Source organism: Falco biarmicus, chromosome 9 (genome assembly GCF_023638135.1).
Source record: "Falco biarmicus isolate bFalBia1 chromosome 9, bFalBia1.pri, whole genome shotgun sequence".
In the NCBI taxonomy this organism is placed as follows: Eukaryota; Metazoa; Chordata; class Aves; order Falconiformes; family Falconidae; genus Falco; species Falco biarmicus.
The window spans coordinates 52,147,377-52,169,332 of record NC_079296.1 but is presented as its reverse complement, the minus strand read 5'-3'; the positions used below and the strand labels follow the sequence as shown (position 1 = coordinate 52,169,332).

Below are 21,956 nucleotides of genomic sequence, written 5' to 3'. Positions count from 1 at the left end.
CAGTGAAATGTCCCCAAGTAGTTAGGAGATGCTAGACAAGAACACAAAACCTGCATAGTCATGAATGTGCCAAAATTAAAGATGCTCACGCTTCTTTCTACCAACATGCACCATTCCGTCCGTAAGCGAATAGAGGACTTGGAGACTCCCGCAGTGTCAGTCCTAGCTAATTTCAGAAGTATTTGGTGATGCTTTCTTTTGTAAGCATATGTGACAGTTCAAACTCACCGAGACTTTCCATATGCTATTCCTGTTCTTACAGCTATAAATAACAGGGGCCGGGGGAGAGCAAAGTAAAATTGAAAATAAAGGAAACAGCAATTCTAGGTTTCTTACAACAATAAACCAGAAAAATATTTCATTGTATCAGAGGAACTACAGGATTTTGAACTAAGAGGTAAACACCAGTTTTTAGTAGCTTTTCTTCAATGCTGCCTACCTGTTTGTGGGTGGACATTGCTACAGGTCTTGCTGCCGGGTGTCGTGCTTCTGAGAATCACCGAAACTCTCCACGAGTCAGACGCCGAAACCTGGTACTTCATGGGTATGAAGCTCTGGTTTCTTTATGATTAAAGCTATTCCCTAATTCCTTTCAGATGGATCATAGCCCAACACCATTATTTTTAACAGGACTGTAATGAAAAACGTAATGTCCATTCACAGATATTTTAACCAGAATATTATCTGAATTAAAAAATAAATAAAAACATACCCTTCGTTCTCATAAGCGGTTACAGTAAATTAAAGTACCTGCAGATAGGCACTGGCTAGAGGGCACGAGTACATTCTCGTTCCACCTCCAACCACCCACGTCATATGTAAAACCAAGTAGAACTTGCGACATTTTTTGTTCTTAAAGGACTCCAGAACTCAAGGGATCTCTGTATCAACATCTTTACGTGTGGCAGGCATGCAGTACGGGTGGTATACCGCTACCCTCTCACCCTTCTGTCAAATCCCCCTCTTAGTCCTACAAACAGGCTAGCATTAACACATCAGCAATTCTGAGCTGCTGGAAGTATTCTAGCGAGTTACTGACATGGAACCTGACAAATATTAAAATGTAAGTTACAGGATTAAATAAGATTTTATTGTCACATTTAACTGCTTTGTCAGAGATGTACATTTTGCAGGTTTCTGTGCGGAATAGAAATAAAAACGGTCGTTGCCATCTTGTCAATTCCAATTTCAACGTACACACGTCTATCCCACCTGACCCACGGGTGCTCGCAGCCAGCCAGCACTAACACCGGAGCAAGTTCCCTGTTAAGTGGATTGCAACACTCAAAGACAAAATGCATCAAATTAAGGCTAATGAGAATAATGTAAAACAGTTAAAACAGACCACTAGATGTTTAAAGGTGGACAGACTCAACAAAAGAGTGGCAATTTTAACATCTCATTTTTTCCAGTTATTTTGCTTAATTTAGTACAGGTAAGGAGAGGCTAACAAACAGACTTTTGCCTACATGTACAATACATACTGAAATTTTAGTCTCTTGTGAATCCAATATAGTTAAACTTTTAAGCGACTGCTTTGTTCTTCTGGGTGTAAACCAAAGAAGTGGTTATTCACACCTCGAAGCGATAAATGCTTAGGATAACCTAATCTTAAAACGTGTATTCTCTCATTTACAGATCAGGGAAAACGTCCAATAACAAACTTCTTAGTGGCACAATTTCACATATTTTGGGCAACATTAGCATACAAGCAGTATTTAAATAAAAATAAGTGCATCCAAACATGAAATTCTCTAAATATACCACACTTCATTTATCCCAAACGGCAATTTTCTGACAAGAGCTGTAATTCAAATTAAAATAATCATTTACATATTTCACCCAGAGGAAAAGAGGTAATAAACCCAGGGGACTCTCCAAACAATCTTCTCCTACCCTATCCCCTATTTATTACATAAAACAACTCATCTAGAAGCGTAAATCCAATATTCAGATGCAAATAAAATGCAAGAAGCAGTCTCTGATGTTTGTAATTTGCAGACTCCAAAGTCCAATCATGATGGAATTTACTACTTCTGTCAGTCATTTACTCCTGTATGTGCACTTCCTATTTATGCTAAAATAACAAATGAGACAATAAATGAGGCTAGTGTGGCATAAAGTCATTGTAAACCCAGCAAAACCAGAATAATTATATTTATGACATTCATTTGGATGATTTACCAGTCATCCCACCCACCCCCCACACCCTTTACAGAAAAAAAGGCAACCATCATTTTAAGTGATACACACATTCTGCTAGTAAAAAAAGTCGAAACAAACCCCTTCTCTGTTAAAAGAGCATGCCGATAGAAGAAGGTAGACTACATCTGTTCCAATCAGGCTTCCCAGAATTATCAAAATTTCTTCGCTTGCAAAGGCCAATTTGGCTTACCATAGAAAGCTATTCTGAAGGCGGCTGATATATTTATTCCCTTTCAAAAATTAAAATTCAAGGCATGATAGTGCAAGAGGTAAGTTTTGATTTGAGAACATCCTTTGTAGACTAACTGTGCTTAGTTACTACATCCCAATTTATTGTCTTAAAGAAAATACGGCAACAAAAGCTACAAGATCTCTATAAATTTCATTTTGCCTAAATTTACCAGTACATCCATGAACCTCATCGGTATTAGTACAACTTGATTATCCTAATGATTCCATTATAAAACTTGCAAAATGTATCACAAGGTGAATAAACCATCTAGTGCAAGTCTTCTACGTTTTGTGTGCACAGTAATCCTGTGTAGTTCATTTCCTCCGGGTTAAATCCCCAAAATCTCTCTGTAACAATTACGAAAAAACAGTGTCATGTGGATTTTTCCCCCCCCCCCCATCAAATCTGAGAAGTTTGAGTGTTCCTGGAATCACCATCAGGATGTGCTGAAGGTCGTGAATCTCTTGTCTGTGAGTATTCACTGTCAGACGACTCTGTAGGTTCAAGCAAATTTTCATAATCACTGTCTTCTGATTCATCAACATTGTCACCAACCGCTCTTTGGGAGGATGGCATGGATGCTCCATTACCAGAATATTTCAATCCTGCATTTGTGGAAACATAACTAGAAGAACCTACTGCTTGAGGTCGAGGCATAAAAACATTGCTTTCTAGGAGACCATGACCAACAGTACTTTCTTGATTGGTTGCATTGAAATCGGAATACGGAGGAGGAGGATCAGACACATCTGAATCTTCAAGCGTGCAGCCTTCCACAGCAAATCCAGTGTAGGACATTCGTGGAACAAACATAGGTTCCAGGTTATCTGTTGGCATTTGCCTGCTTAAAATTGCTTGCTGCATTCCTGCAAAAGCAAAGAACATTGATGTACTTCATGCTTACTTTGCAGTACACTTTATATAACCTAGCTGTAACATACCACACCCGCCCCGCCCTTAGCTGTTCTCTCTTTCTTTCTGGTTGTTATTACATGTTCGTCCCTGGCACTGAATCTGTCCCTCTTAGTCTCCACTACTCCTCTTCCACAATTCTGATTTTTGTATGATGACGATGTAAGACCCTATCCCTAACCATCATGTCAAATCTTGCGCCTATTACTACATCCTACTCCTTGAGCTTGACAAAGAATATCTTCCCTAAATTTAGCGTGGCATCCACAAAACTCAGCAGCATTAGCACAACTTGTACCCTAGTGATCCCATTTCAAAACCAAAACGTGTCAGAAAGCAAATAAAAATGCAGCACACTTGCACAGTCATCCCCCACAGTTAAGTTTTTCTCCAGTTTAAATCCCCAAAAAACACAGCTATGGGAAGTTTCCATAACCTGTTCTTTATAACAGAACCTGTTGTTCTTTCCATCTCATCTTCTCTCTGTATTTCTGTTTCTTCTCACATCAAAAAGTAGCCATGTTAGAGCTCATCATGCTTGCTCTTCTCCACTTAATGTCTTACTCAGTACTGAAAGCTTGACTCACTTTTGAACAGACCGTAATGAGCTTCTACTGTTGACATGACATCTTAAAACCACACTTCTGTACTTCCTCTTGATGTTTCTTGTGCTAGGGGACAACCTCAGAACACCAGTAAAGGAGTAAATACCTGCTTGTATTCTTCCTTCAAATACTTTTCCCTCCCCAATATCTGTGATCAGGCGAGCAGGCTGCCGAGACCACCGCCTAGCATGCTTACCTTCTGCGTGCCGAAATAGCTGTACTCACATGGTATCTCGTAATTACATTGCTAACTAGCTAGCTGAGCAAGAATCCTGTTTTGAACCTGTGTTTCTGTAACCCTAGCACAGCGATCCACGGTCAGGGCTCTGGCACTACTGTAACACTGGTATGTTGGTCACTGTAACTGGAAAAGTCAGAACAATCACTGAAAACTGTTCCCTATGAAAAGTCATACACAATGGGTAAACCCCAGCACTTCCATGTTTTGACTTTTATTTAAGTAATTGTACAGTTAGACAGTTGCCATAAATAAATTTGTCTACTAAGGACAGGGTCTCCCTCCAATCCATGTGGTTTTAACAACCAAAGCAAGACCAAAAGCCACACATCTCTCGCCTTTAAGGAGTTCGCAGCATCTCCGTGTCTCATAATGAACAGGCAGTAACATAAACATTATGAGGATAAAAAAAAAAAAAAAAAAGTTGCTTAAGAACTGGTTAAAGAACAATTACAATGGTTACACAGCCACATTGGAAAGACAGATCAAGATGAAGCTCCCACAGCTTTGCACCAGAACTATGCTCACATTAACAACCTAAATGACGGAATTTAATCAGCACATGCTTATTAAAATTACAGATGGCACTATGCTAGTAATAGCTGCAAGTATGACAGAGTATCAGAACCGGAATTTGAAAGTGATCTTAAATGAGATCATTTGGAAAATAAGACAGACATACACAGGAATAATGAACCGCACCAACTACAAAAACGAGGAACAGTTCCATCTTACTGCAGAAAGGCAATATAAGTCAACAGAAAACCTGTGTAAACTATGAAATACCAACATGCATTAAGTGTACCCGGCTGCTGAGAAACAGGTAGGTATTATTTCAGTATGTACTGTAATGGTTTACACAACAACTGAAATACTGGATCCACTTTTGAACACCACAGTTTAAGAAATAGGGAAAAACTGGAGAAACTCTAAAAAAGCAAAGGACTCATTAGAGGTCTAGATATCATGACCTAAGAGGAAATACTGCAATAGCTGGGATAATTAGAGAAGACTGAGGAAACGGTTTCAGTCTTCAAATGTGTATAACAGGCTGCTGCGGCAAGGTAAGCAGAAGGCAGCTTCAATTAGAGCAGCATACATTACACGTGAGGAAAAATTACCTTGCAGGAAGGTCTGTTAAGCACTGGGAGAGACTTACATTTTTGACTAGTTTCTAACTGGTTATTAACCTCCAAATATCTGTCAAAACTGCCACCGGTATACGTAAAACTGCCTTGCAGCTAGGTGATAAGACAAAATGGTATCGGCTCTACTTACTGTAACACCACACTTCTGGAAAAAGCAAAAATCAAGATGGAAGAGTTCCTTTAATCAAGTCAATGAGATATCTCTTCAGTAATAAAACCAGCTTATTCCCTCAAGTGGCTATGTAATGGCATTCCGGTTTTGGTCCACAATACGGGAACTGCAGTGGGAGATTTCCTGGCATCTGGGAAGTGCGCAGCCCTCACTGTGCCCTAGAACATGCTGCTACATACACAAAATGATTTCAGTGATCTGGCCAGTAAAGTCTCAATTGACGTTTATGCTAGAGTGGTAAAGTCATAACCTGTCAACCAAAAATTTGTCAGAATAACAAGCTTTCACACAACACTACCGCAGGAATTTGAATCAACTGCTCCTTTTTCCTCCAGCTTAGAGAATGATTAATTGGAACATTTAGCTCGCTAAAACCAAAGAAATTATCCTGATATTAAGAAAGTGAGAGAACAGAAGGCCAGCTTTGGTATTTAGCTACTCACATCTAAAAATATTGCAGAGATACAAGCTGCATGTTTTCCTGTTTCAGCTCTCTCACATGATTATCTGCTCTGGCATAAATTTTCAGTTCAGCATTTGCATCTCACTGGTAGTACCTAGAGGCTAGCACCGACTGCTCTTCCTCCTCCTCCCCCATCTTTTGCCATATGGGCTGGGATCAGCTCCAGTCACACTAAAACCCATCTCCACTTCTTGCTAGCTCACATAGTAGCAGTTCCCTGTTTCATCTACAGCCAAGCAGGAAACAGCAGTGAGTCATGCCACTTCCATCTTTCAAATGGTCTGTGGCTGATGCTGGCTCTTTACCTTATCTTTGAGGTTCAGAGAAAGAAAAACTCAGGCTGACAAATCAAACTTTGCTCTAAAATGCTCATGTGATAACAGCACCTTGCTGCCTGGAGAAAATCAAAATACCCAGTCATAGCAGCACAGGGTCCTGTTGCAGTTTAGGTTGTTAACCCATCTAAGCCATCTTTTAGTCTCAGACACAGCTTTAGATAAGACACAGAAGTAATAAAAAACACTCTGTAGCTAAAATGACAAAATTTGGTTGTTTACTTATCATTTCAACACATTGGAAAGAGAGGAATTGTTTGCTGAAATACATTATCTACTTATTAATTACTTTTTAAAAAAAATATTACTTCCCATTTGCCTACTCTTTGTTCCTACTCTTTACCTTCAGTCTTCCCTTACACTCACAAATTAAATTAGGTCAGCAATGGCTTCTTGGAAAGGTCCAGGCTATTCAGGATACCTATCTACTGCTAAGCAAAAGACTCCTGATGCCACATTCAATTTTTAGGAAAGAAGGACAGTGTGGCAACCAGCCGAGTATGCTCACACAATAGCTCTCACTAATTCAGAAAATTAAGAGCAGCAAAATAAAGATGAACATACACCTACTTCTGACTTTCCTTACCAGGCCTAAATATATACTATGAAAACTTGTACTGTTAATACAGAATGCAGAACCGACCCTAATAAAACCATGGGCATTTAATGGGACTTATTTGCACCATGAAAACTTAAACCCAGTCAGCTCAATACTAATATAGGTCTTCAAAACATAGCATTCAGAACTTCACTAGAAAGACGACAGTCATGCTTGTATTGCCATGAATAAAGCAAAGAATTCCCTGATCTATCTTCCCTCAAAATGAATCCCGCCCCCGCCACTGCAAGAAGAACAATATTTCAGTCACTTCATGGAATTAAAACTAACACAGACTAAAATTCATATCGGTGATGACATGGAACTTGAAATAGGTAGTCAAATTCCAATAATATTCTGCATTTAAATAGCTTCTTCCATTTCCTAGCAAGTATTCCTGAAGAGAAGAATGACTTCAAAATGGACTTTGGAGAAGACTTACTTCCACTTTTCAACATTAATCACATTCATCACTAAGTCAGAAAGTAACACCAACAAATGCTGATTTAATTAGGATTCAGTAAGTATGAAGTGGGAGAGGAGGATAAAAACCTAGATAGTCTCTTCTAAATCAGTAACACACCCCCCCCCCCCCCCCCCCCGATACATCCTTGTAACTAAAAGTTACAAGGTCAAAAACAATCTAGACAGCACTTCAGACCTACATCAATGTTCATCACTTAAGCACTCATTTTCCTTCACTCAGTTTGTCTGGTGTCCCGTAATATAAACTGAACTAACTGAACTAGTGCTGGGCTTGTATTTGAGGATAGGGTTGGAGAGTGGGAAAGGGAATAAAGATTTCAAAAAAACACGGACAGCTACTGGCCTGTAACACAGTACTCTGTTTCTATGTAACACTTCAAATCTAAATGCTGGAGAGATTCCTTTTGCTTTTTCCATTCTTGGCTTTGCTCCACTTTTCCTTTCCTACAACCTATCTTTTCCCGTGTTGTTTCCAGAATTTACTTTCTTCTTTTTCTACAGCTTTGTCTCTCTCCTATGTTTTAAGTTTGCTAACACAGGATGACGCCTACAGAAATACCTGCAGTACACATACTTTCACAGTTTGGGTATTGTTCAATGTAAATCCATCATACACCCTTCCCAATGTGATTTTTTTTTTGTTTGTTTTGCTGAGCTATCAGGAATACAACTCAAAATAACTCCACAAAACATTTTGTCCTTACAGCATCTGCTTCTGAAACAAAAAAAATAAGGCAACTTACTTATTTCTTGTTCTTTCTCATTTTTCTTTTGTGCGATTTGCCTTTTTAACTTGTTTACATCAGCTTGAAAACATTCAACAACACGTTCACTTTTTTCTACATCTATACATACTGCCTAGAAGAAAAACATAAGATATGCTAATATTTTGCAAAAATACATGAAAGACTCTCATGGCAACATTAATAAAGTCACTACCACACAAGAAGCCATTAAAAGCAAAACATTAAGAGGAATTAACGATATCAGAGCATAATATTCAACCTGAAGATCATTTTCTTTACTGGCTGTTGCCAATTCCCAACAGATACATGATAGGAAAAGCATTACCAAATAATTAATTGTTAAAGGAAGATTTGTAATAGCATCCAAAGTTAGTTCTTCCTACTTGGTGGAAAAGGCTTGCCTTTTTTTAAAAAAAAATTCACCATTAGCACAATAATGGTACTATATAGTAGCATGATCTTAAAGCGTAGCATAAAGGTGCACGCTTTTTGTACTAGACCAAATCTGAACTGGGGTATGAAACAGTTGACTTGAGACAACTGTCCCAAGCTGATCTAACTGATACATCTATTAAATAAACAAGACCCACTGATTTTTCAACAAGATTTCCTTATACTGGTTAGGAAATTAATGTGAGAGAGGATCAAAGTTTAACACCAGTTCTAGATAATATTAATTTCTTTTTTAATCTAAACATGTTATAATGGATACTGTTTACTTCTTCAGAAATCTAAGTATTTGTCATTATCATTAAACATGATCAGTTTTGCAGAGTACACAATTCTAAAAGCACTGATGAATCTTGAACAGTAAGTCACTAGCCATTTATTGTTTCTTCTCCAAAAGGTTACTATCAGTCATCTTACCTACAGAGCTGAAAAATATTAGCTATGCTTTCAGTTCTATGCCTAATTTTTAGAAGTTCATAAAGCTGAAACCCTTCTTTCCCAACTAATTAGTGAATAATGCAAATACATGTGTCTCAGCTGCTTTACCAGAAAACTTATTTCCAATCCTGTAACAGTCTCTGTGAAACAGTCACTTTAAAGGTAAGTTTCTTAAGTCAGCTAACACCTACGTTACTTTTGAGCTCTGAAAACATTGCACAGCAGCATGATTTACACAGTGAAATACAACTAAGTCATAGTTATAACAGGTAGGAAGACAACTCCCTGGTGATGTTACATTTTCCATTTTTCCAGACAGTAATTCAAACAGCAGCAAGAGCACAAAAGGACAGATGCATTCTTGGCAAAAACAGCATTACAGAATAATACCATTAGCTAATGGGCTAGACCTCTGGAAATCATTTTCCTGTCTCCTGAAGCAGCATGAAGGCTGTCTTCCTTCTCCTTGCAAGTCACCTACCTTACAAGGCAGGTTAGAAAGTCAAAACTTCCACCGAGAAATAGTAGTTCTTCTGTGCAAGGAGGTCAGGGGATGGCTGGAGTGATTACTGCCTTGTGCTCTGCTATACGTGCCAACCAGCAAAGCTAAGCTGGGGCAGACATACAAATCCCTCCAGGGCAGATATAAGGGGAAAGCCTGGAAATAAGCTGTGACTACAGCACAATTAACACATGTGTGTGCTCCTGAGGCAGCACAGCTATGCTGCTCTTCACATAGGACAAGCTGTGAATTGACAAGCTTAAATTTACTAGATTTGACACTCAAGGCACTTTCAGATGCTTTGCCACATTTGGAGCAGGATTCACTCATGCTCTACACAAAACATTCACAAGTTTTAGCTAACAGATGGAGCTCTTTGCTGCATGCTACATACCAAGAGCCAGGAGACATTTTTAAACTCACAGGCAAGGCTTTCAACCTGTGCAAATCCCTACAGCCTTCAGCAAGGCTTTTCTTGAACACATACTCTTAAAAATAGCTAACGACTCCCAGAAATCACTGAACATTAAGTCATTCTTATTTGCAAAAAAGAATAGACGATATCCGTATCAACCACTTTCACAGCAATCACTGCAAATGCACACATTAAATAGAAACTGACACATTTCTTTATTAATGTCAGACTTATTTTCCTACAGTTCACATTAAATTGTTTATGAGCTCTAATAGTCTCCATCTCCTCCAATGCTGGTTTAACCAAAGGACAAAGGGAAGATGCCACATACATACCGATCAATATTAAGTAAAGGAAGTTACCTGTACTTTTTCCTGAAGTGCATTATAAACCTGATATATAGCCCTGATGTCCTTCATCACTCCATCTTTGTCAAAAAAATCAGTACTAAAAAAAAACAAAAACGCAGAAATCATTAGTTAGAAAAGACAACACAAGTTTCTAGCTCATGTTATCTTTGAATTGCTGCTAAGCAGTCTATCACAATGTTTCTAAAATGTATTTTATATTGTTAAAAATGTACCGTACTCTTAAGAACCAAAGCTTGGACAGCAGCATATTCAATAGTAAAATTCCTTCTGCAACAATAAAGTCCCATTTGAATGAAATTAAAGATATGCAGAAATCTTTAAGCTTGTATACCTTCATCGTTAACAGTCAGAAGAGCTACTCTGCATTTACAATATGTAATTAAAATACTTAAGATAAACAACAACAGTTCAACACTTCCAAGTCAGAGTTCAAGTTTTAAATCAAGCCTGCACTCAGAATTCCTTGTAATTGGGAGGGTAAGTGGCAATCAAGTAAGAAACTTCCAGCCAGAAGGCCTGCAGCACTGCCTGGCCACCCTGAGCCTGCTTTTCTGAGTAGTGCACCAAGTCCCCTTTGTTCTTGAATCTAAAAGATTCAATTTAAGCAGGAAAAGAAGCACAGTAGGAACTAGTTTTTTTCCTGCTTGAAATGCACATTTGCAGTACTCCTTGGAAGGTACAGAATGGAGAGCTTAATGACAGTACTTAATTTACAAAGCAAAAATCCTTACCCGTGTTCCTTAATAACTTTGGCATAATTCTGAGAAGTATTTGGCACTGAAGAAACTTTGTATTCCTGTTGACTAGTGTTGCCTAGATTAGGAATAGTAAGTGACACCCTTTGATTATACCTGTAGAGAAAATTTAGAAAGACTTCTTAATCCATACTCAAAAGGTTATTTTCAATAGTCCTGATATTAGCCCAGCTCTCTGATGATCACAACTCATCTAGTTTTATAGCTTCTGCACTAGGTTTATTACAAAAGCTGCTAAATATTAGAAGTTGTGTTCAAAATAAATGATCAAAAACTCCCTTGAGATGGACCTACCTCTGTACCTCTAACAATTTTAACTGTGCATACAAACTACCACAGATACAAGAGGGATGAAGCTACTACATTCAGATCTCATAAGAAACATGGTACTAACACCTGATTTCTCTTAAAATATCTTTTGTCTGAAGAGCTAAGAACTGAAAAAAACTTCTGCTCACCCCAAAACTTTCATTTATAAATTACTTGCACAGGAAAAAAAAAAACCTGCCATCACTAAGTCGTACACAGACACATCACTTGACAAACACAAAGCCTCCTTTATGTGTAATTGTACAAGCTTCAAATTAGTTTAAAGTATAAGGCATAGCAATAAGAAGCAGAACAAAAAAAAATGAGGATTGGTTCATACACAGAGATTGCTTACCTTCGGTTTGGTCTAAAAAGCACATATTCTAAAGCATGTGTTGAGTTATTTGCAGTGGAAATGAAGCTGAAGAGTAGGAAGACAAGATCAGGCACTCCAAGAATGTGTGTCAGCTGTTTATGAATGATGTGCTCTCTATATGACATTTGCTGCTGAGTGTTTCTCCTAAATCTGTACCATCCAATAACGTTCTGTAAAAGTACATCAGAAAAAACCCGAAGTGTTAACAGAGATACAGATTTACCTTCTGATAATAAAGTTCCTAAACCCGTATATCGCGTGAATTAGCCAATAGCTTTACTACAACAAAATCGGACTGAATTACTAGAGGCTTGCACCTATTAAACAACCCCAAATCCTGTTACAACATGATTATCAATTGCTTGACCTTATTGTGCAACAAACACCTGTGTGTCCTGAGTGGCATTTAAATCCCACTTCCAATATACTTCAATTGTTCAACTTTAGCAACAAACCTCAGGGCATGTTCAAATTATTAGACTTGAGCTGTTTCCAAATACAGCAGATGTCTGTTTTCTTTAGCCTAAATATTTCAACTGGCTATTCACTTGTATTGGTTTCTAAGACACTTCCAGTGCTTCACAAACATATTTGCAAATTCATGTCTGTTCATGAGACATATGGGACTAATATGCTGTGTACAACAATAAAATTATCTCATTGTGTATTGAATTGTGAAAGATTCATATGCACATCAGATAAGACCTATTCTAATGCAATTAGATACATTTTAACACAACAGGCATTAAACTCCTTTACTTCATGTAAACATTTAAGAGATTAATGGAAAAGGACATACCACGAACAATTCTGTTTAGAAAGAGTCTCAGGAACAGGCACTATCCATGCAGTGATGCCTTAAGACTGCACGTATACTCAGTGGAAAAGAGCAGATTCTATATATTAAACAATATGACTCCCGTGTCAAAAAAAAATTTGGAGGCATTCTTTTTAACTTTTTATAGCAAATCTGTACAATTACTTAGTCTGAATGTAATAAAACATACTTAGTTTTCTAACTAAATACAAGACCGTCTTGGTTCCCACACAGCAGTATTTCTTTTTTGACATTATGACAATTAATGTCATTAAACCTGTGGTGCCTTAGTCACATGACACAAGTTCCAATTTCTCCATTTTTGCCTACTTTCTCACCACAGATAACACATCTTGCCTGAGTCTCTTTGCAAGGTAGGTCCTAACGAAATAAAATTCAACTGAAAACTACTGAGACACAAACATTTTTAAAATAAGTTTTGTGCCTTGTCTCCTGAAGGGGAACTTAACGTGCTCTGTAGTATTCTAGAGTAGAATTACGGGGTTACAGAATTCAGGATCTGAGACTGGAAACTCACTCCACCATCAGCATAAAGATGTACACGTCTGTATGTATAAATACACACACAAAGCACCTATGTACTCAGCATAAATACATCAGTATACACAGAGGAGTTTATTCTGAGAGCACTTGCTGCAAGAAACAGACAAGAAAAAAGCATTACAATCATCAGTGTTGCAGAAGTTGCACAGATTTAGAACTTTCTTCCCTAAAGATCCCTCCTCAGCGTAAGCCTTGTCTATAAGCACAAGTCCACAGTTCAGGTGGGCAAGGTGAACAGAAAGCAAAGACTGCAAATGCAATTAGCAACTGAACAACTGTCATCACGCACTTTGCGTAACGATGATCAATTCACACAGTAGGCATTTTTACTCAGAGTAGTGAAAGTTACACTTGAGTCACCAGTAGAGGACAGAAATCCCAAAAGCCCAACGGCCATGCCTTGACAGTTGGCTCTGCTACTAGTGAAATGCAACCAGCAGGCTGGAACAACATTGGTCTGCTGTTGCTTTGTAAAAGTATGATAAACAACAAACCAGATCTTCTTTTAACCACCCCTACCTTGTACTAGCTCTGACACTAACCAGATCGTGTGAGCAAAATTCCTGTACTAGTGATGCTTTCCTGCTCGGTCCAACAAGGTCCACAGCTGCCAGAAATTGAACCATACAAGTCAGTCATCTCTCTTTTTGCCAGAGCAAGCTGACTGGTGGCTTCACTTCATTACATCAAGAACCACACCTTCAGTTCTGCTCTCTGATGTACCAGTTCATGAGAACTTCTGAATCAATTATTTGATAATTATTATTTATTCAATAATTATTCCATATTTGCACAAGAATGGAATAAGGTGAAACACTGAAAAAAGATTTGACTCTTCTCCAAGCAACTAGTAAAACTGAATCTTCTTAATACTAGTTGTGCTACTAGAAACATATGCATGACATAAAACTATGACAACATCTGACGTAACTAATAGAACAGTTTTCCAGTTTAAAAGTAACATTGCAAAAATAGCAATTACAAGGCTGTATCATTACAACTCTTAAATGAACTCTTTAGAACAGATTTTCACATCAGCTACACTGTTACTGGTTTCAGCAGCAGAGTACACAATCATTACACTACACGTTTAGCTCAGAAATCTGAGAGGGTTAACACCAGCCCTTCCCTCTTGGAGAATTAAATCCTTTGCAGTTCTTAGGGAATTTAGACATTGTCCCCAGTTTAACTTAAGTACCACAAAACCACCAACTTCTGTACAGAATAAGCCATGGGTCAAACCAAACCATCAGATTTGTGAACAAAAATATTTTTTCTAGTTTAGCTTCTTTTGTTTGTTTGTTTTCTAAAACTTCTCTTTCTAATTATAGGCTCTAATGACCAGAACGGGAGGAAAAGATGGAAAACTTACTTTTCTTCGGTCTTTAAGAATCCTGTCCAAACTCTCCTCATTAACCTTGCCTGCATAGTCATAAAAGCTTGAACCAAAAAGGAAGAGAGAAAGGTAGGTACACAGTTTACACACACACATTATACATAAAGCAAATAATTTATACTTTGAGTGTTCTTCAAATAGATGGCACTCCATACATTACAAAGCCACTTCTATTGTTTTACCTTTATCAACATAGGTCAGTATTCACATCACCTACTTATAATATCCAATTTGGGTGGCATATAGGGCACAGTTAGAAGTCTATTAGCTGTGCAATCAGACCTAGACAGAGGCAGTTACTTACAGAGAAAGGTACAGAGCATTTAAATTAGATGCATAAAACTAGCTGGTGTGAAAACTAACTACTTTAAACCACTAGTAATGAAATACAAGATGCCTGTGATTATTAGCTTTAAAATGCTTTCATTGTGCACATTAGTTTGACACCTAGCATTTCCCTGGTAGCCCCTACAACAAGGCACTGTACATAATTTTATTTGGACCAGGATTCTGCAAAACCCTGCTTTGATAATAACAGGACTACCTGCCAAAGAAAGGAAAGCAAGGCCATTTTACATGCAACTACAAATCAATTTCTTGAGCTCCAGTCCTGCAATTAGACTCACATGATTGGACCCCTGAAGCCAGAACAGTTACACTGAGGTCAGCAAGAATCCAAAGTATCCCCATCTTTCCATACGGCTCTGCAAACAGAACTGAGGCCCAAACCCTGACATGTTGTTATTCTGAGGGCATGACGGATTTAAGAATTTATAAATCTATCTACAGAGACAGGTTTATAAATTCAAGTAGAACACACTTCATGATAAAAGGAAAAACATTTGAAAATAGATTCCTCCTTAACTTACCTACCAAGTCCTTACTTAAGTCTCTTTCAAGAGCTGATACCACTAACACCTAAAGCAGTGCAGGAAAACACTGGTTTTAGAGGTTTATGATCTCAACTCTTGTGTGTAGGGGTAAAAACCGAGAAAATCCTGAGCTCAGTACTTGGCTGGTAAATAAGGGTAGATACAAAATTTGTTTCAAGGTGCAAGTAATTGAACAACTAATTATTAATTTGAGCTACTACATAGTATTGACATAATTTTTCCATTAACGTTCACAGTATTTATACCTTCTTGTAAGCAGCAGATACACAATTCTTTCTCTTCCTATGCTTTGTAAGAATAACTTTCTTATGGGATGAGCAACAAGTATGTAATGAAACACCTTCATTTGAAAACTGCACAGAGAAATCAGTCCTTTTAAAATCCTAGCTTCTTATTCAGTTCCCACTTCAGTTGGTAAAAGCCCTAGAACCAAGCCTGTTCCACTCAACATCAGGAGTGCCAGCTTACAATACACAAGTGGATGAGTGATAGGCCTCCTCAGACCGGCTCCACTCAAGTCAAAAAGATAAGGCAGAATGCCTCAAAATCAGCATCTGCGACAACCAACAGAACAGAGAAACCAAGACCACACTCTGCACTGATAAAAGCTACGTGAGCTGTGAGTTTCCCTTGTGCTCTGAAATAAATCATCAGTTTTCTTGTGCAGAAAGCATTAGTGAAATACAGGCTTCTTCCCCTTCCTCCGTCAGCTCAGTTACTAACAACCAACTTCTTGACTGGAGAGAAGCAGTAAACGTGATCAGTTTTGATATGCGCTGCACAAAGCAGCACTAGGAACCAAAAGAGTCTACTAGACACTGGGATATTATCTTGATGTGTAGTCTCTAGCATTTAAATCACTGGGTTAAGAGTACCCTCTCTGTAATTATCAGGTAGCAAATGATAGACTGCAGCTTTTCTCTCTAATGTAACCAATGTCAATCATAGTATCTAAGGTACCATGTCATCTTAATTGGCTGGAAATCTCTAAATAAAGACAAGAGGAGATTAATTGAGAATTTCTTCTAAAAAGAATTTCTAGACAGCAATTTAGAAGCTATCACTATAACAAGTAGAGACCACTGAGAAAAGCTACCTCTAAATAGATGGAAGCTGCTAAACAGAATATATTAGACCTATATTTAATTTAAATTCTGGAGGAGATCAGAAGGTAAAAATAACTAGTAAGCTGACAGTTTCAGAATAATTAGTTTGTGCAAGTCAGTACAACTAACTACAGAACAGCTTGTTAACCCAGCAAGTTACTAAGGTTAGGGTACACAAGGTGTTCAGTGACCCACCAGGCCCAGCAGAGCTAACCTAAGACTGCAACTTCAAATTCGTTTTGACATTCACCCTAATTATCAGAGTGATATGATTTGATCTGACTGCTATCCTACCTGCCCTGACTACATGAAGTAGAAATTCAAAAAAATAGAGAAATAAGCCTATACTAGCTACCTCGGCACCCTTTCTAACCTAAGAAGTTCAGTGCCACTAAAACTGTAAACTCATACTTCCATTGTCATGGTTGGTGCTATTTACATGTATTTCTGTAATAATATCAAATGAGCAAAAAAATGCAAACAATGGTGGGTACATTTGAAATGCTAACATATTTCAGTGAGCTACCTATTTTTATATTCTGCAGCCAACACAGGAAGATAACAGAAAATGCTTACCTAAAGAGTTTTGAACAAGGCTCATGGTTATGGATTTCTGCAACAACAAACAAAAGAAAGATACATATGTGCAACTGCTCAAGGTAAAGAGAAATTACAGTGGCATATCTTGCATGAACTTTCCACATCACAGCTACTGAGCAAATAAACATTTGTGTCAGACCGCACACTGCCCTTACTGTCTCAACAACACTTGATGACACAGCACCATACCCGGAAAGCTAGCTTCTCTTTCTAATCTGTCATTTTACAGAGGAAAATATTTAACAATAAGCAAGACATACACTTGCTCAGATACACACAGATATCTGAGCCTCAAATACACATTTTTTTATACTATTTTATAGTTGCAGCCTCCTCACAAAGGCACTTATGATTTATTTTTCCCTTGTTGGTACACCTTTCCGCAACAATTTACTTGCATTCATATACACTGTTTATTACAGCAACAATGAATAAAAAATGGGATGGGGAAGGGAATCCCTGAAATCTTACACATTGAAGTATTTAAAGCAGCAAGGCAAATAGAATCTTTGACGAGAAAAGGGGTTAAACACCACTCCAAAACAGCTGCAATTTATAATTCTGTTATATGAAGTATTAAAAAATCACAACAGTATTTTTTTTCATTGAAGAGGTTGAAATAAATGCTAAAATGCTTATTTAAGTAGCAAAGGTTATAACATGTCCGTAATCTCAAAGAGCGAGGAAAAACACAAAAATCCAATCCACATTCTCTCTCTAACACCAAGCATGACATTTTTGTGGTGTTTAATACTTCTTTGAAGTTCTCCTCTACTCTGACTTTCTACCAAATACAGCTTATCATTTATTCATATTATTATACCTTCATCACATAACTTTTGTCTGAAACCATACCTGCTCAGACTGAATAGCACTTACGTAGCAGTAATATTTCAAGCTCCTGGATTAGAACCACGCTAGAGAGTTTAGCAACAACCTTGTTTAGACTCTTCCTTCCTGGAGAGTGACTCACCACCTGCTGTTCTGGAAGTCATAGACTGCTCATGATTGCAATCTCAGCAGAGTGAGAATCCGATCACAATCCCCAAGAACAACAGACTACACGCATTAGTATCTCAGCATATTTAGCCACTATCAAAACAAGGCCCTGAACATCCGTGGCAGGCGTACTGCCTGAAAAACCGTACATTTTCACTGGCAAGAACACCTCACAATGCTGCTGTTAGACTTGCTGACTTTATTTAAAAACGTCTCATATTTTCACACTGGCATACAGGAATCTGCGGAAATGATCTGCTAAACAAAGACAGCAAGTGGAATTATTCCATCTTAGACCACCTCCTTCCAGCAAATACACTGGCTACAATGACTGAGAATGCATACTTGATTCTTGGGTTATTATTATGTCGGTGCACTAACCTTGCCTTTTGAAAAACAGGATGCAACAAGCCTATGGCTCAGAACATACGAAACAGCCATCATTTCAAATTTAAATTTTACACATTGACCTATTTTATATCTATATAGTACATATACTATATATACACACATATACACTCAAACACCACCATAAGCTTTGAGACAGCAGACACGCCAGAATGTTAAAATGCATCTGTGACAACATTGCCACAAAACTGTCAGTCTCAGTTCATGAGTTGAAATGGGAGTTCAAGAGTTAATGCCAATGAATAAACATTGAAGTAAACATTTGATAAACAAATAAAATATCTAGAAGATCTCCAAGGGCAGGTAATTTCCCTTTTCAGAAAATAACTGTAACCAAGAAAGTGACACAGGGTTATCTAAAAAGGGAATAATTTTTAACACCACCAACACTTGGTTTATGAAACCACGCTGAGGCCGCAATTGGTGACATTACTGTATTACACTGTCAACAATAACTAAGATCAGTTACCACTGAATAGGAATGTCTAGTTTTGTCTGAACAGACATAGCTGTCAGCTGCCCTTCCTTTACACAATACTTTGATAGTGATTATATACACACATACAAAATCCTGTGCCTTTATTTTTTTGTAATTAAGCTTAACTAGCTAACTGTAATTCACGCAGTTTCCTTAGAAATAACCAGAACAGGAAGTTACTTAACCTTCTGGATTCTTGTATATGCAACCATCACTACTTTAATGTGGCAAGTATCTTGAGATCTGATATAATATACTACACACTTTCAGAGATCATTAGTTTTGTATCAGAATAACATTTGAGAGTCAATCACAAAATGTTGGTGCATTAGCTAAGCTTTACACAGACCCTGCTATATTATCTGGAATCAGATCCGCAAGGCCAGATATGTATACATTTGGGGTTTTCAGGAAGGTTTAGATGTATTTTAACATCAGGTTATATATGCGTAAATAAAAAAGGCTTTTTCTTCCAGGGGTTTCTTATTTTCTATAAACCAGAGCTAAAAATATGCAACAGTTGCTACCTCATGTATAAAAATACCTACTTCAACCAACAACACTTAACAGCAAGATCTTAGATCTTTCACTTTTCACAACAACAAAAAATCAGCTGTACAGTTCCTTGTGTTTATCAATAAAGGAAATGGTTTGAAAAACATTCCTTGGCAAATCTTGCTGTGACAATTTATGATATTATCAACTACCATCCATCCATCCAAACTCTCTACTGGAAATTTGATCCCTTTCAGTAGTAACAAATCATGTGATGCATTAATTTTCTTTTGAGCACATCTGTATTTAGGCAACCATATCAATCAGGAAACTCCCTGCAGGACCAAAAGCCAAATAAATAATTTCTCCAACATGAAATGCCAATAAATGCCTTCAATGAATTATCTTTTCTCCACAAAAGGAGCTCCATAAAACCCTTGTATCTAGGAAAGGACTGTTGCCTTTCCTCATATCTCAATCACAAACACATAAATAATGTAGCAAATCCAATTCTTCAAGACTGGAACATCTTATGCTCATCTCACAAGTGAAATAATTCTTACTGAATTGCTGTACTGAAAGTTGAAATACTGAACAGTGCTTCTTTCACAATTTGTCAAAGTTCTATTACTTACCAATCACTTGTAGAAATTCAGTGTTGCTGATCTGTGAATCACTAATGCTGAAGGTCTCTTCTTGCCTCACCTCTCCTAGCAGAAATCCTTCCTACAATTTTAAAGGGGAAAAAAAAAATACTAAAAATAGAAAAAACCCACTATATACAGTCATTTCCTGTAACTTTCTCCACACTAAACAGAAGAATTAAAACATAGATTTAGTTTGAAACATGTATCTGAGATGCAGTAGATATAACCTGTCCTTCAGTTTACCAAGACTGATTTTCTGGTTTACCAACATCCTTTCACAACGCTATAGGGACAGGCTGTCCAAAAAGTCTATCGAAAGCTTCTGTAGGTAACACGCAGCTTATACTTGGCAAACTCGGGTTACGTAAAGGAGCGCTCTGCCTCCAGTCCCAGCTACACAGGCACAGGGTAGGTGAGGAGGAGGCCTGAGAACGGTGCACGAGGCGGTCTCAGCACAGTGCACAGCACAGCTGCTGCTCTGTTCCTTCAAAGCCAACGGGAAGTGCAGCTTCCATCTGAAGAGGCTTACTCAAGTTTACATATGGAGGTTGGGCGGGAACTTGAACAATACCAGGGAACATCTTCTGATCAGAAGGTAACTTATAATCTTTTATTCCCCATCCCTGCCCAAAACAAAGCAAGAGAATAAGCTGGAATGGGGTGCTTTTGGCATAAGCACCGTAAAGGCGGTACACCGATAAGGGAGCAAGCTCAGACTAGATGGCTGTCAACAAACCCGAGGGGCTTCGGAACACCCCAGTTCTGCACTGCAGCCGGGGCTGGCTACCGGCGCTGGAAAGCCAGCACTACCGCAACGTGCGCGCACATCCACGCAGTTTTTACACACGCGTTTTCTGCCCGCAGCCCCTTCCCTGCGGACGAGGCGAGGGCCCTGCTCCCAGCCCCCGGCGCCCCCCGCAGAGCCCAGCCATAGCCCACACTCGCGGGGCGGCCGGCGGCCCCCCCAGCAGCGAGACCCCGCTGTACTGCAAGTCACCCCCCCAACCCCTCCCGGCCGGGACCGGGCGACACCCCGCTGCCACCTCTGACGGCGAGAGGCACTTCCACGTCGCCGGCAGGAGCCGAGCCGGGCCGCTGCCGCCGGCCGTTACCCCCTGCCGGGGCCCAACCGGCGGTGGCCCGGCCCGGTGGCTGCTCAGGGAGGGAGGCGAGCCCCAGGGGCCCAGAGACACCCCGCCTCGCCACGCCGGGAGGCGGCAGCCCCAGGCACCTACATGGTCGGCACTGCTGTTGGCGCTGTAGTAGCAGACGGAACTGAACGTGTAGCCCGAGATGGAAGCCGCCATGATGAAGACCACCGCCACCGCCGCCGCGCCCACAAGCCCCCGCGCGCGCTCGCGGCGCGCCCACTTCCGGCGGCGGCGCGGGGGCTGCTGGGAAGCGCAGTCTGGGGCAGGGCAGGGCAGGGCAGGGCCGCGGCCGGTTGTTGCGGGTGGGCGGCTGGGGGACGCCGCGGCCCGGCTCCGTGCAGCGAACGGGCACTGCGGCCTCTTGGCTGCTAGGCTGCAGGCGGTGGGTGGGTAAGCTGGGTACCCTTCACCCGAGCCTAGGGCCTGCCGTGCTCCTGGGCTGGTGGTGGGATGTGCGGCCCGGTGCCGGCAGGCCTGTGAGCGCTACCGGCGGATGCCCTGAGAGGAGTGAGCATCCCCGAGTGACGAGTCCTTGGCAGAACGTATTAAAATGAGATAGTTGGGTGTTCCGAGTAGGTTTTGAAGGTGAGAAATGGTGCTGTGTGTTACAGGCACGAGAAGCAGTGCAGGAGCTGAGAGCAGCAAT

The 21,956-nt window shown here is 39.5% G+C and overlaps 1 protein-coding gene across 1 annotated transcript; it reads right to left on the bottom strand.

Annotated features, from left to right (window-relative positions):
* Window positions 1–2,827: 2,827 nt before the first annotated feature.
* ABRAXAS2 (abraxas 2, BRISC complex subunit) lies at window positions 2,828–21,544 on the bottom strand. Its single transcript, XM_056352855.1, has 9 exons — window positions 21,395–21,544; window positions 20,148–20,238; window positions 17,109–17,145; window positions 14,510–14,576; window positions 11,736–11,926; window positions 11,048–11,167; window positions 10,308–10,392; window positions 8,138–8,252; window positions 2,828–3,303 (listed from the first exon to the last, which is right to left on the bottom strand). Exons 1-9 carry the CDS (start codon window positions 21,464–21,466, stop codon window positions 2,837–2,839), a joined length of 1,245 nt encoding a protein of 414 aa, XP_056208830.1. The 5' UTR covers window positions 21,467–21,544; the 3' UTR covers window positions 2,828–2,836.
* Window positions 21,545–21,956: the final 412 nt, after the last annotated feature.